The sequence below is a fragment of the Lontra canadensis genome, unplaced genomic scaffold (genome assembly GCF_010015895.1).
Source record: "Lontra canadensis isolate GAN:19392208 unplaced genomic scaffold, GSC_riverotter_1.0 scaffold25, whole genome shotgun sequence".
Taxonomy (NCBI): domain Eukaryota; kingdom Metazoa; phylum Chordata; class Mammalia; order Carnivora; family Mustelidae; genus Lontra; species Lontra canadensis.
In genome coordinates, this window is record NW_022631019.1 from 18,672,874 (window position 1) to 18,688,304 (window position 15,431).

Sequence of the window (15,431 nt, forward strand, 5' to 3'; positions counted from 1 at the left end):
TCTCTGCCCCTCCCCCCACTAGTTCTCACTCTCTCTCTAATAAATAAAATTTTTTTAAAAAATGGGGTGGGGGCGCCTGGGTGGCTCAGTGGGTTAAAGCCTCTGCCTTTGGCTCAGGTCATGATCTCAGGGCCCTGCAATCGAGCCCACCACTGGGCTCTCTGCTCGCCAGGGAGCCTGCTTCCTCAGCTCTCTCTCTGCCTGCCTCTCTGCCTACTTGTGATCTCTGTCAAATAAATAAATAAAAATCTTAAAAAAAAAAAAAAAAAAGAGGGGTGGGATGCCTGGGTGGCTCATTGGGTTAAGTGTCTGCCTTCAGCTTAGGTCATGATCCCTGGGTCCTAGGATCTAGCCCTGTGTTGGGAATCCCTGCTCAGCAGGGAGCTTGCTTCTTTTTCTCCCCCTGCAACTCCCCCTGCTTGTGCTCTCACTCAGTCAAAATCTTTTTTGAAAAAATGAAACTAAAAAGGTAAAAAATGAAAGCTAAAAATTTGGAGTCCCAGGCTTGTCAGCTTCAGAACTATCTCCTAGTCCTGCCTTCACAGCTTAAGGGTGACCTTGAGTTTTAAAGAGGTAATATTTGTGAAAGCACTTTGCAGATTGTGAAAGTTCCTCAGAAATTCAGAAGTGCTTGCATCCAGCTCATTCTTCCATCCCTAACCAGTCTCCATAGACATTCTTAATATATGTTTATAAGTCATATACATATATACATAAACAGGATCTTTTTCAATTTTATTTTATTTTATTTATTTGACAGAGATAGATACATGGGCAGGGGGAACACAAGCAGGGGGAGTGGGAGAGGAAGCAGCAGGATTTCCACTGAGCAGAGAGCCGGATGAGGGGCTGGATCCCAGGACCAAGGGACCATGACCTGAGCCAAAGGCAGACTCTTAACGACTGAGCCATCCAGGAGCCCCTAAACAGGATCTTTTTTAAAAAAGATTTATTTTAGAGAGAGAGAGAGTGGGGAAGGGGCTGAGGGAGAATCTCAAGCAGACTCCCCGCTGAGCATGGAGTCCCATGTAGTGTGGAATCTCGCAACCCTGAGATGATGACCTGAGCCAAAATCAAGAGTCCAGGTGGCTCAGTCGGTTAAGTGGCTGCCTTTGGCTCAGGTCATGATCCCGGGGTCCTGGGATTGAGCCCTGCATGGGGCTCCCTGCTCAGCCAAGAGCCTGTCTCCCTCTGTCTGCAGCTCTGCCTGCTTGTGCTCTCTCTGTCAAATAAATAAATAAATAAAATCTAAAAAAAAAAAAAAAAAATCAAGAGTCCAACATGTTAACTGACTGAGCCATGCAGGCACCCCTATAAACAAGATACTTAGGTTTGGGTTTTTTTTTTGTTGTTGTTGTTGTTGTTTTATCAGTACTTCCTAATTTTCCTTCACTGTGCTGCGGAAAACTATTATAAACTGTATTGTAGAAAAGCAGTATTATAAAAGTTAACATAGAAAATCCTTCCTGATTTTGATTGAAGACAAGACCAAAAAATGAAATCTTTATCAAATTATTAAGTGGGGTTATATAAAACTTTACACATTCCTTTAACTTCTAAAACTTATTTAGTAATAAAACTGCCCCCCTTTCCCTGACAAAAAGAAAAAGTTCATATATATAGGGTATAAGGCCCCCAATCACCCCTAGGCAAAGAAAAAAGCATCCACTGCCTTTCTCTTCCTTGTTCCCACCCCTGGGGGCCCCAGCCACTCCCTGAAAAACCTCTTCAACATGCTGAGCAGGTCCATGGGGGCCCCAGGGCCCCGTTCCCAAGACAGGAGGCAAAAAGCAAAGTGGCTGCTGTTATTAGTCACTTTATTGAATCCAGGACATATCAAAGTCCAGATCACCCCTACCTCCAGCCCCGCTGAACTCCCTTCAGTACCTCTTTGGCCTTTGTAGAGGGTTTACCCCTGCCTGGAATGCCCTCCTTCATCTGCAAATTCCTCTTCACCCCTCCCAACCCAAGACCTTGAGGGCAACGGGCAGCACCAATTATTCCTCCCCGTGCTTCCCCTGACAGGTCACTCCCATATTAAAGCTCTCATCATCCTGCATGGATCCACAGGACCCAGCCGGTAGCCCAGGAAACACTGAATGGATAACTGAATCATGAACAAGGAAACCAGGAGAAAGGCTGGGAACAGGATGTGTGGGTCACAGAGCTAAGAAAGGCTGGGGCTCACTGTGTGGGATGGTGACCGAGGAGGTATGGGCCCTGGGTGGGATCCATTTCTACCTGCCACAATCTTCTACCTTTGGAGACTCCATAGAACTCCAAAGCTCCAGGCCGGAGCTCAAGGAATGATAAGATCCTACATATATTCGGGGCCTGCCCCTTCCCTATCCACCAATGAAATCTGCCTCTGGCCTAAATTCTATCTTCACCCCCCCTCAGATAATCTGGAAGCTCCCAACCGGGGTCCTGGCCCCAGCTGACCCCTGATCCTCACCCCTAGTGAGAGGCAATGGAAAGAAGCAAGCCTGGTTGGCCCTCATCTTTATCTCTTTCCCTCTCCCAGGGCAAGGGGCTGGGGTAGGCCCAGGAGTGGACCCCTAGCTGCTCCTGGCCAATCCCCAAATCTAACGACAGGCCAGTACCACCTTTGGCAGCTGAAGCGTTCACAGAAAGTCATCGCAGGCCAGACACAAACAACTTTACCAGGCCTTGTTCCCCTCTGGAGCCAAGCCCTGACCCCGGGGCTCCCACTCTACCTCCCTCCCTACCAGCCACCATCCCCTCCCTCCCCCTCACTGGGTCTTCCGGTCAAGTTTGCGCCGTACCAGCCGGCTCAGGAGGAAGGCGGTCAGCACACTGCTGCCCACAGTGAGCAGGAAGAGGCCAGAGAAGTTGTGGGGCCAGCGGGTGTGCAGAGGCTCATAGATGGGCCGCCGGGCCTCATAGTCCAGGGCCACAGCCTCCAGCTGAGCCAGCGTGCACAGCACCAAGAACACATGGAAGAGCTGGTGGCCTTGGCCGAAGAGGTGGCAGCTGCCCGGAAACCAGCGCTCCGGCATGAAGGTTGAGAAGAAAGCCGCGGCCAACAGGAAGAAGACCACTTGGCACTTGTGGTAGAGAAGAGCGGGGTCATCTGCGGTCCGGTCGGGGGACACCAGGATGCGGTGCACCACGGGGCTGATGTCCAGCGCGTAGGCCACCGCCGACGGCACCTCCTGGCAGGTGCGGCCCAGCAGGCCAGGCTTCTGGCTGTACTTGTTGTAGCAGGAGCCGGTGCAAGAAAGCCAGGCGAGAAAGGCGGCCATGGGCAGGAAGATGGCCTGCACCCGGGCATGCCAGGCAGGCTCGATGGCGTAGTAGAAGTGCGCCAGGGCGCTGCCGAACTGGTACACGGCCACGCCCACGTAGTCCAGAAAGAAGAAGCTGTAGTGCCAGAACTCGGACTTGGCCTGCAGGAGGTGAGCCAAGGCGCTGAGGGACAGGTAGGTAAAGGAGGCAAGGATAATGATGAAGAGGGGCAGGGCGTGGGGGTCTCCCCAGAAGTCCACGGTCCCCGCAAAGATGGCCAGCCGCAGCAGCAGCACTAGCGCCGCCAGCAGGTGGGTCCAGACGTTCACCGCCTCGTTGTGCTGCTGGAACAGCGTGCGGAAGTAGAAGCGCCACGTCTGATGCAGCGGCCTGTAGCCCACGTAGATGTACGGCTTCCAGAAGAGGGGCGGCACCTCGGCTCGGTCCACCGTGAACACAGGCTCTGGCTGCCCCGATGGCCGCGGCTCCCGGTGGGCCTGCCGCAAAGTGGGCAGGAGATGGCTGAGCTTCTGGGCCACCATCGTGGCCATGGCTGTGGGCCAGGCAGCAAACTGGGAGAGAGGCCAGAGCAGAGTCAGGGCACCCTGGTCCGCCATGAGCAGCAGCTGGGAGGCTCTGGAGCCGGGTTTTTACTCCCTCCTTCCCTCCCCCTTTATCCCTACCCTGAGTTTCTGAAGAGAGGAGTCATCCTAAGGAAGATCATGGCTCTGCCCCTATGACTGTTCTGGGCCCTGATGTATCCAAGTGCCTAAAACAGTGCCTCTTGAGCCATAAGGGGCTCAGTCAATGCTTGAGAGATGAATGGAGGTGGCTCACTACCTCAGCCACTTCCATTCCAGTCCAGCTCCACACAGCAGCCCTTCTGCTTTCTCCTGTGTTCATGATGACATCTGTGTTCACCTGCCGGTGACAGTGACCTTGCTAACAACAGACCTAGTCTCTTCCTTTAGCCCCTTCAGAGTGGCAGGTCTCCCACGGACCCTCCGTCAACTTCCATGATCTGGTCCCTTTTCCTGTCCTGTTGCTCAGCCACAATGTACTTCCAGCCCAGCCACAGCCTCAGCCTGTTTCATGTGTCCAGAGGTTTTCACAAGCTGTTCCCTCTGCCTGAGTTGTCTTCCTCATCTTGCCTACCTGGTAAACTCCTACTCATTCCTCAAAACCCATTTCTTCTGTGATACTTTCCCTGGCCCCCAGATCTCTGATGATGACCTCTCTACTTGAGTGTTTACCATAAGATACCCATCTTTTGACCATTTTAACATTTCTCATGGGCATTAAAATCATTAATGTGAGCTCACGAAGGGTAGGCAGTTAGTTTCATTGTTTTGTGAACCTGTGGGGCTTTGGAGGTAGCTGACACTCAGTATTTGTTGAATCAAAGAGCATAACAGCATCCTGGTAACACTTCATACCCTTAGTCCCCAACTCAAAAAGCCACTTCTTCCCCCTGAAAGTCCCCAGTTAAAAACTGATTCTATAGGGATGCCTGGGTGGCTCAGTCAGTTAAGCATCTGCCTTTGGCTCAAGTCACGATCCCAGGGTCCTGGGTTTGAGTCCCGCATCAGGCTCCTTACTCAGCAGGGAGCCTGCTTCTCCCTCTGCCTGCCACTCCCGCTGCTTGTGCTCTCTCCCTCTCTCTCTGACAAATGAAAAAATAAAAACGTTTTTTTAAAAAAACCTGATTCCCTTTCCCCCAGTCATAGCTCCACTCAAAAGGTCCTCCTCCTCCAGCCTTTCCACTCCCACCCATGGCTGCTAATTCCAAAGGGATCAAATCTAACCCTTCACCCTGCCATTCAAGACCCTGCTCCTACCCTTATTTCCCACACCCAAATATCACACCCTGTGCCAACTTCCTTTCCCTCCATTAAAATCCATCAGGGCCAGTTCTACCTACTACCTCCGGGGGCCTCCTTACTTCACCCCTCCTCACCGCCCCTCCCCATCTACTACCCCTGTATTGGTTATATAATATACCATATAAAACATATTCATTCTTCATCTGGTCATTTAGCAAACAATTACTGAGTCCCTTCTCTGCCTCAGGTCCTGTGCTGGGTCCCAGGGAGGGCAGAGAGGAAAAAGATCTAATCCCTGCCCCCTGGGAACTTCACGGTATGTGGAGATTATCAAAAGGAAAACAAATCATAGCAAATGCTTATACAGTACCCGCTTTGTGCCAGACACTGTTTTAAATACTTTATGTGTAATTGCCTCATTGATACTTCATAACATCCTGTAAGTAGGTACTATCATTAGTACCATTTTGCAGATAAGGAACTGAGGCAAGGAGACATGAAGGACCCTGCCCACCCAACTAGCTAGGAGATGGCAGAGGCACGGTCTGGACTCAATTTGCAATCTTAACCACTACCCTGAACTGCCCTTTGCAAGACAAGGTGGCAAGTGCCATTAATCATTTCATAGTTAAATATTCTCTATATAGTTTGACCTGAAACCAGTTGCTTAATTCAGGCTTATCTTCATTCACTGTGTCAGTCATTAAGTCAAATATCTACTGAAACACTAGCACCTGCCCCACAACTCCCAACCCTCTGACGAGCTTATTGGACTTAGCACCCTGGTCTTCTGTCCGTCTTTCATCACATATTTATTGCAACTACCTTTGCACCAGTCATTGTAAGAGGCAAGGAGATCCAGGTAGGATAAAGCTCTCATGTTTCTGCCACCAACAGCACCTTGATCACTCCCCAAAGCTCCCCAATAATTTACACACAGTCCAATAAATGCAGGGAGCTTGCTATGCGAAGGCAGTATCAAGACAAGCCCCCAACCACCCTCCTCCTCACCCTAGCCTGACCTGCATCCCTAAGTGCCCCCTGCATGACACGTCTCAAGTCAGCTCTGGTCTCTGGACTCTCCTAATCCAGTGAGGAGGCAGGAGTTAAAACAACTCGCTACAATACTGCACAAGGGGTGCTTCTGACAGGGGAGCGCAGGACTCTCCCACTTCCCATTCCCCAGACACCATGGCACAGGTCAGGTTTAGGAAGCTGACCTTGCTGGCCACTTCCATCCATGAGAACCACCCCCACCCCCACCCCACGCTGGCCTGCCCTGCTAGTAGAGGAGCCAGCACTGAAGGTGGATCTCCTCCCCCAAGAGGCTGGGCTTCAGCCTCTACCCTTGTCTACAATTTTGGCTTTCCAACTCAGAACCTCAGGAAGCCTGAAAAGGCCTCTGAAAATGTCTCATGCAGCACCTTTGTTTTACACTGAGGAAACAAGAGCCCAGAGACAGGCAGGCTTTCCCCAGAGTTGCCCAATCCAGCCAAGTTTCCATACCCCAAAAGGGAGAAGACCAAGGAATGATAATGTCCAATGGTGGCCTACTTCCTGGGTCCCTGTGATCCATTAAATCTAGTCCAAGCCTCCATATCCCACTGAGAACTTTCTAAGTCATAACAGCCTATTAAAGGCTCTGAGAAGTCCTGCAGCATAGAAGTCAGCTTTGCTTCGTTGAACCTCCATTTGTTAAGACTGCCTGACCAAAGATTCTTTTCCTGGTAATAATTACATTGTAAAGCCAGCTGAAATGTGTGTTTACTGTATGCTTACTCTTTATAACCTTGTTGCAGTTAATTCCCATAACTAGCCTGGTGAGGTAGTTATTATGCCCATTTTCTTTTTTCTTTTTTTTTTTTTTTTTAAGATTTTATTGATTTATTTGACAGAGAGAGAGAGAGATCACAAGTAGGCAGAGAGAGAGAGAGAAGGGGAAGCAGACTCCCCGCTCAGCAGAGAACCCGACACGGGGCTCGATCCCAGGACCCTGAGATCATGACCTGAGCTGAAGGCAGAGGCTTAACCTACTGAGCCACCCAGGCGCCCCCCCATTTTCTTTTTGAGGCTAGTGAAACTCAGAGAGGTTAGGAACTCTTCCCCAAGTGCACATGCTCACATTCATACATGTGTGTACACACACACACACACACAGAGTCTACCCTGCCTCCTGTCACTGTCAATCTGTATTCCACAGAACTACTTTATAAAATAATGGTCTAAAGCAGGTAGCCAAGGCCTTCCCCATAAATTATTTCCTTAGTCTGCTAGCAACTGACACGGATCCAGGGTCGTCCGTCTCCCCTCATTACCAGCCACCCATTGGGTCTACACCAGTGAAGCCCTAGCTCACAGCCACCTCCTCAGGTTATCATAGCTCCCGCAGGGCCCTCCTCCTCCACCAGCCATGGTGGGGCCTAAGCATGGTGGGGCCTAACCCAGAGGTTACATACTAGGATAAAGAGATCTTGGTCCCTACTTCCTTTAGACCTCACCCACAGGCTCCATTCCATCTGGATCTGTCTATTTTTAGAATTAGTTCCCATCTCCTGACTCCATGGAAAGGGGCCCCCAAATCCAGGGTAAAGGAGCAGGAGCAGGGGTCCAGCATGAGCTGGAAGGAGGAGGGCAGGTATCCAGAGACCACCCTCAGAGAATCCTCAGAGTCATCTGCCCACCAGGCTGCCAGGACATGCTTCTTTCGGGCCACCCTCCACCACCCTCTACCAAGCCTAGGTTACCTAGGCGTTTTCCTGGAGCCTGGGGGCCGATGGCTTCCGCTGTGGGACTGGGCAAATTCACCAGATGCCAGGCACTGGGTGGCACTTCCACAGGTGAGGGTCACTAGGGGCGGGGCTTCCAAGGACTGGAGGTGTCTTGTGTGATGTCACCAGAGGGTGGGGCTAAAGGAAACCTCCACCTCTCCCTTCCCCCAACCATCACCATTCCCACACTGGTCAAATCCCAGTTAAATGTAGCCCTCCTAGCCAGGCCTCAGCTGCAGAAAGAAAGTCAGCATTACCCTCCACATGAAATGTCTGGGGAAACCCAGGGCTGGCTAAAAAGTTGGGACTTACCCAAGATTCACAGCAAGACGGGCAAAGCTGGGCTGAGACCAGGTGACCAGGGACCGGTTGATGGATGTCAGGCACACTTCACCAGCTTCTGTCCCCTACTCACCAGCAAACATAACGGAAAGAAGTTAGAAATAAAGGAGAAAGGAGACACCATAAAGGCTCATGAAGGAGATGGACTTCAGATTCAGAAAAACCAGGTTTGACGCCTGCCTCCATCACATGCTAGCTGTGTGACCTAAGACAAGTGATTCACCTTCTCTGAGCCTTAGCGCCCTCACGGGAATTATACTATTATCTATAGCATAGATGGCTGTAAAGATTAAACTCATTAGAATAAAGTTGTAGCACAGTTGAGGGACTCAATAAATGATTGTTATTATTATTAATTATTAATAGTAGTAGTAACTCATTGTTATTAATAGTAGTAGTATTTTAATTATCCCCAGCCTGAGTCGTAGTATTTGAAATATCCCCAGCCCTAGAGATTTGCTTGGCATCGTCTAAAAAAAACTGTCCTCTTTTAACCCTCTTTTTGCCCAGAGGCAAAATAGATGACAAGCTTGTAGGGATGGGGCAGTAAATGGGCTTCAAAGTGGGAGAGCCCCAGGTTTTACCCATCCCACTGAGTTCCGTGCACACAGCAGGCCAAAGGCTACAGGGCTGGGGCACAGGGTGAAGGAAGCAGACAGACTCCCTGCCCAGATAGGGCTCTCCCACACAAACGAAATGCCTGCAGGCTGAGGAAAGTCCAGCCGGAGAGAAGGCACGTGGGTGGTGACCGTGCAGCACTGGAGACAGCTGATGCTCCACGGGAGGGTGTCTACCACTTGCCCCAGGCCGGCTATTTCAGAGAGAAGCCAGGTCCCTATTTTCACGTGAGGGTGGGATTTCAAATCTGACACTCATCGGCTGTGTGACTTTGCTTTTTAAGTCCCTTACCCTCTCTGAACCTATTTCCTCATTCATAATCGAAGGATAGTAATAGCCACCCCTTGGGCTCTTGTGAAAGCAAAACAAAGTTATAGATGCAAGCTGTTGGCTCCGACAAAGCCTGGCTCTGCTCTTTTTGTTGGGTTCAAGTCCTGGCTCAGCCATTAAATCCCTGTGGGATCCCGGACAAGTCCATTCCCCTCTCGGCCCCGTTTCTCCAAATATCAGAGGAGAGAGTGAATTTACTGGTAACATCAAAGGGCGCTTCAGGCCCTGAGATGTTTCAATATTTGTTCGAAGCCGAGTGTGTGGCAGGGTCTAGAGCTTCAGCAGTGAACAAAGCAGTTAAGACACTTTCCTCATGGAACCAACAGCCCTGCTAGTAACAGCTAAGGGCAAGAACTAAGGATATTAATACCCTGCCCTCTTGGAGCTTAATAGCCTAACTAAAAAATGCCTATTATGAGTATTAATCAGTTATAATTCCATTTTCTCTCTCACCTCCATCTTGGCATGCAAAATATTCATTGTTGCTTCCCTGGGACCTGATTAGTCAGCACACTCCCTTAAAGACAGCTTTATCTTGCCATAGAAGACAAAGTCTAACCTCAGATAAAAATAATAGAAAGGCAGGGGGGACATCTGGCTGGCTCAGTAGGTAGAGCATGAGATTCTTGATCTCAGGGTCGTGAGTTCAAGCTGCATGTTAGGCCTGGAGCCTACTTAAAAACAGTAATCATAATAATAATAGTAAGGCCTGGCCCATGTTAACACAAGAGTTGTTAGAGGTAAATGTTCTTGAAGGGTCCTGACAAGGATGATTTATAAGAGCCCAAATATTATCAATAAGATTAGATGCTAACATTAATAATTACAGTGGCTTGCTGTTTACAAAGAACTTTCACATATATTTCAACTCTCCCTCAAAGCAACTCTGGTCCTCCACGTAAGCTGCTGTCACAGCCCAGGAGGCAGGATGGCCGGGCACAACATCTGACTCCCAAACCAGTGCTCTTGCCTTTCATCCACTGTAGTCAACTCCCAGGCATCCGGTGGGTGGCCACAGATTACACAAGCAAAGTTTTCATCCCTGGCTGGCCTCCCGATCTCCCAGCAACTGGGTCACCTCCCTCAATGCAAACCTATTCCCCAAATCGGCAGAATGTGTTTAAGAAAAAGTTCTTCCATTTCTTCCAAAACGGAACAGATTTTTTTTTTTTTTTGTAACCACACCCAGGGCCACCATTTGTGATTAGAATAGAATAAATAAGTCAAAGGAATTCTGTGGAACTCAGACTCACTAATGCTCTGAGGACAGGGACGAACCTGTAGGAAGAAGGCAGGCTCAGAGAGGTTGGGTGAGCTGGCTACAGTCACCCAGCACGGGTTGGAAAAAGGACCCAACTTTCACCTCTGTCCAGCAAGGGCCCCTCTAGTCAGAGAAACTGAGGCTGGAGTGAGGCCGCCTCTTCCCAAGGGCTCTGAGGTGGCACAAACCCCTTGAAGTGAGGCTGGAACCCCCTCCCACAGGAGCTAAAATATAAGGTCCTGGGCCACCCAATCAGGTGCAGGCAGGCTCTGGGACTCCATCAAACTCTCAAACTCTCCAGCTGTGGCCTGGCCAGGCCCCTCACACAGGCCAGGCCTGCACGGGCTGCCCCAGGGAAACCTCCAGGGGTCTTCAAAGGCTGCAGGCTTGGAGCAAATGCTATTGGGTGGTATGGGGCTCCTTCCCCTTCCCCTCACTGGGTAGGGAAACCTCCATGCTTTCCTGACACCAAGACAGGCTTCCCCAGCCCAACCAGCCTAGATGGCCCCCAAGGGGGACGCTCTCACATTATCCAGTTCCAGGTAGTCGCACCCCTTGTACCCCTGGAGTCTCCCTACATTCTCCCGCAGTGGGAGCAGCGAACCCCTGGCTTCTCCTCTTCCTGGCCACCGTGGCCCTGCCCACCCTCTCAGATGCGTCCCATTCCAGAGGGTCCCCCAGCGTCCTCCGGCTCTCACCCTGGGGCGCCCCGGCTCCGGCTCCGCCCCCTGCGCGCGCGACCGCCGCCCCCGGGAGCAGCCCCTGCGCCCGCCGCTGGTTCCCCTCCCCCCAGCCCTGTACCTGCTGCGGGCCAGAGCGCGGCAGGGAGCCCGGCCGCCTAGGACCCGCGGCCCTCGGCGTCCCGGGCGACCTGCAGGCAGATAAAGGGGCGGCCGGTGGCCCCGCCTCGAGGCGGGCGGGGGGCGGGGCGGCGGCGGCGGGTGGGAGGGGAGCGGCGGCACCGCCAGCCTCCCCGCCCCCCGCCGCGCCCACTTGTTGCCCACGGAGGCGGGGGCGTGGGGCTCCCCGACCCCGGCAACCAAGGAGTCGTGGGCGTTCCGATGGCCATCGTGTAGAAAGATGGGGAGACACAGGCCCGGAGGGCAGAAGGGGTTGCCTAAGTCCCCCAGCTGGGCGGCGGCGCTGCGGAGGCTCCAGCCGAGCGGGTCCCGCTTCCGCCGACGGGAAGCACCAGCTCCGGAGTCCGGACGACCGACTGGCTGACACGGGGCGAGTTGTAGCAGGAGCGCGGACAGGTTTGCCAGCGAGAGCCCGCCGCCCAGCCCCGAAGCCACCGGGATCTCCACGCTTGCCCCGCGCACTTCTGGTCTCGATGGGCCCGGCCTTCCATTTTCATCTCTCTGCCCCGGAAGCCCCACCCCGGCTCTGCACCCCTGTCTTATTCAAGATTCCACTTCAGCCCTCTCCGTGGGCCGCTTCCCCTGGGCGGCCGGCCCAAGGCATGGTGTTTGAACCTCTGTTAAAACACCACTTCCTACCCCCTAGTGTAACATCTCCCCCCAGAAGTGGGAGCCCCCAAAGGGTGAGGGATCCCTGAATAGAGAAGGCCCTCAGCAAAGACTGACTCCTCTGGACCTGGACCAGACAGAGTGGGGAGACACTTCCACCCCCATCTGGGGCACACACAGCCTGATGGATGCGGAGCTAAGAGGGAACAGTCTAAGAGGGGACACTGCTCCGCCCTCGGGGAGCCCCATGTGTGGGGCATGGGCATGATGACTGGATTCAAGTCCTGGTGCTACCCCCAACTCACCATGTGACCTTGGGCAAGTTTTTTTCTGGGCCTCAAGTTTACTACCTGTGAAATGGAAGTAATAATACCTGACAGGTTGTTAGGAGGATTAATAAAACTGGGTATGAAGGTTCTTTGTCAACTGCAATGAATACTAGAGGAATGTATATTTCCTTGATATATTATAACAAAACATGCATAATCATAATCATAATAACCCTAAGAATTAGTTAAATCTCTATTATCCATGTGGATAGAAAAAGTGGCATAGAAGAGTCAATCATTTAGAGCAGGTAGGGTATGGGAAATGAAAAGCAGTAAGGACATTATGGAAATTATATTCTATATGATGGAATATATTCTATCATAGTGAATACAAATTTAAAACTTGGAAGGTGACTTAGACTCCTCTCGCAGTTTTTGAACACCTGCTCTGTAATGGACATGTTTTTAAAGCTACAGTTAAAAAATATAAAAATAAAAAAAATAAAGTTACGGTCTTTTAAGCTCTTGCTATGTGTACTGAATAGTTGCCAAGTTATCTCCTTTGAGCCAGACAACCCTATTAACCCCTTTACAAACTGGGAAACTAAGGATCAGAAAAGGGACATGGGACTGTTATATTATCTCATTTAACCTCATCTTTTCCTATAAATTGAGTGTGAGGACCCCCATTTTACAGACAGAAAAACTGAGGCCTGGAGGGGAGAAATTATATATTCCAGGTCACATAGCTCCTGACGTACTCAGGCTCTGAGAAATGGATCTGGAGGTGTGCCTAGCAGAGAGAAAAGTCACTTGAACCTGAAACTCAACTATGGATATTTGGGAGCTGAATGATAAAAATTTTTTAAAGTAGGAACAGTGATCAGGTATGGAGCACTTGGCATGTGCCCGGCCTAAGGCAAAACCCCTTCCACGCACTGTAAGCCCATAAGGGTGTGGTTTCCTTATCTCAATTAGTGGATGGGGAAACTGGTTCCGGAAGATACTACTTGCCCAAGACCACCCAGTTGGCTAGAGGCAGGCCTGAATCCCAGCCTTGCTCTTATCTGCTACTCGGTACTGGTAACAAGGAGTGAAGCTGTGGGGCCAGGACAATTCCCTCCCTACCCAGCTGTGCCCCCTTTTCCAGCCCAGGGCAGCTCCCACCCTTGCCTTTCCCAGCTCAGACACCTGAGTGAGGCCAAGTAACTCCATGGCTCCAAGAGCCCAGAGCTCTGAAATCCTTTGAGTCCAGACCCTAGAAGAGGAAGGTGGGGAACCCACACAGTAAGCTGTGTGTCATCCAGCTGCCCTCCCAGATGCTGGGTTCAGCTGTTGGAGGAACAGGGTCTCCAGGGAGACTAGATTCCTGGGAGGCCCTAAAGAGTCAAAAGACCTCAGAAGTCAGGCTCTGAGCTAAGAGATTATCAGAAAGGGCTTCAAGTGCACCTAAAGAAAGAAAATACATGGGGCCTGACTGTCCTGAAAACATTGTTATATTTTCCCCCAAACAAGGGCATCCATTTGGGGGCGGTGGGCAGCAAAGCAGTGAAGCACACGAGAGCATTGTGCCTGGGTTCACACCTTAGCTCAGCCACTTACCCCAGGCAAGTTATGTAGCCTCTCTGGATATCTGGTTCATTCATCCTACAACAGGTCAGTGCCCTCCCTCCATTTAGAGTTGGCATGAAGAGTAAAGGAAATCACATACAGTACTCATGGCACCAGACGTATCGTGCTATTGCTCTAGCTCGGTTCCTTCCTCCCCCTCTTTGCCAATAAGGGAGCAAAATAAAGGCTTTGTTGTCCACCTCCAGTGTTAAGGTGGTTTGTTACACAACATTATTGAAGCAATTCCTGACTCACACGCATAGCAGAGCCAGCATGCAAAGGCAGGGGTATGACCCAAGACCACAATTTCAGTTGTGCGTGGTGCAGGGGGGTACACGGCGCTAGGGACACTGACTGCCTACAGAAATTCTCTGCCGGAGGTTCACTTGGAGTGAGCCTTATAGGATGAGGAAGGGTTCTCTGAGCCATGAGGAGGGAAAGAACTTTCCAGACAGTGGGAACAGCATGTGCAAATGTATGGAGGTGTGAATGGTGGGGTAGGTTTAGGGAAGGAGCCATCATGTTCTAGGCCTGGAGAAGAGGGACCCTGGGGGCAGCAGGTGACATTTGAAAGGTAGGGAGAGGGGGTGCCTGGGTGGCTCAGTGGGTTAAGCCTCTGCCTTTGGCTCAGGTCATGATCCTAGGGTCCTGGGATTGAGCCCTGCATCAGGCTCTCTGCTCAGCAGGGACCCTGCTTCCTTCCCTCTCTCTCTCTGCCTGCCTTTCTGCCTACTTGTGATATCTGTCTGTCAAATAAATAAATAAAATCTTAAAAAAAGAAAGAAAGAAATGTAGGAAGAGGTTAGAAGGAAGAGAGTCTTTCCCAGGTGGGAGGGCTTTATCCTGAAGGCCATACGGAGACTGGAGGCAGAGATTAGAGAGAGGAGTGGGATGGGGTGAGGGGGCTTCAAGGAGAGCAGTCAGAGAGGTCAGGGGTATCCTCTGGGACTCCGTAGCTGGGTATCAGACTCTTGACCAAGAATCCCAAAGGGGAAGGGTTGGCAATAGCAGCAGAACACAGTGGTGGGAGGGAGCTGACTGGGTTTGCAGGGATGCTGGCCGTAGGTATGTGCTGCCCGCAGGCCATGGCTGTGCCGCAGGAGGGAGGCAGCCTTTGATCCTGCCCAAGAACGTCTCCTGTGGGGACTTGGAGGGGTCCTGGGATTGGGGGGAGCCATCATAAACAGCTGGCCTTCCTCAAGGGACCCCCAGATGAGGCCTCATGGTGACTGTCCCCGGCAAGGCAAACGCACGAAACTGGCCCATCAGATTACAGCTTCAGCAGGGGTGGGCAGCCCCACGCATGCCCACCGCAGCCCCCCTCCAAGCTTCTGCCAGGCAGCCTCCACTTTCCAGCCTCTGGGCTCTCCTGGAAGTTGTAGCTCAGCAGTTCAGGCACTTAGCGCCCTGACAACGGCCCAGCCCTCATGGAAGCTGCTGGAGAAAGCCCCGGCCTCCTGTTCCGAATAAAACTCTGGGAGGCATTTGGTCTCTGCATTAGGCCTTCTGGAATCCAGGCTCCATCACCCAAAGCAGCAATCTGGAAGATACAACCCATCCTCCTTTGTGCTTTGCCTGCTTCCTTGTCTCCGCACTCCTGTCCTTCTGCTCTCCGGGGTTGCCTCCCAAACAAACTACTCACACCTAAGTGTCTGCCTCGGGCTCTGCTTTGGAGGAAAACCAGGCAAAGA

At 51.5% G+C, this 15,431-nt stretch overlaps 1 protein-coding gene across 2 annotated transcripts; it reads right to left on the bottom strand.

The window, feature by feature from the left end:
• Positions 1 to 1,984: 1,984 nt before the first annotated feature.
• Positions 1,985 to 11,239, bottom strand: PAQR7 (progestin and adipoQ receptor family member 7). 2 transcript variants are annotated; one of them, XM_032863815.1, is made up of 3 exons: positions 11,193 to 11,239; positions 8,153 to 8,247; positions 1,985 to 3,821 (listed from the first exon to the last, which is right to left on the bottom strand). In XM_032863815.1, exon 3 carries the CDS (start codon positions 3,798 to 3,800, stop codon positions 2,754 to 2,756), a length of 1,047 nt encoding a protein of 348 aa, XP_032719706.1. In that variant the 5' UTR covers positions 3,801 to 3,821; positions 8,153 to 8,247; positions 11,193 to 11,239; the 3' UTR covers positions 1,985 to 2,753. The 2 variants fall into 2 exon arrangements, with proteins under 2 accessions (XP_032719706.1, XP_032719705.1); XM_032863814.1 differs by having other exon boundaries at positions 7,817 to 8,247.
• Positions 11,240 to 15,431: the final 4,192 nt, after the last annotated feature.

Coding starts and splice junctions, on each gene's coding strand:
- PAQR7 (XM_032863815.1), bottom strand. CDS start 3,800: ATGGCCACGATGGTGGCCCAGAAGCTCAGCCATCTCCTGCCCACTTTG.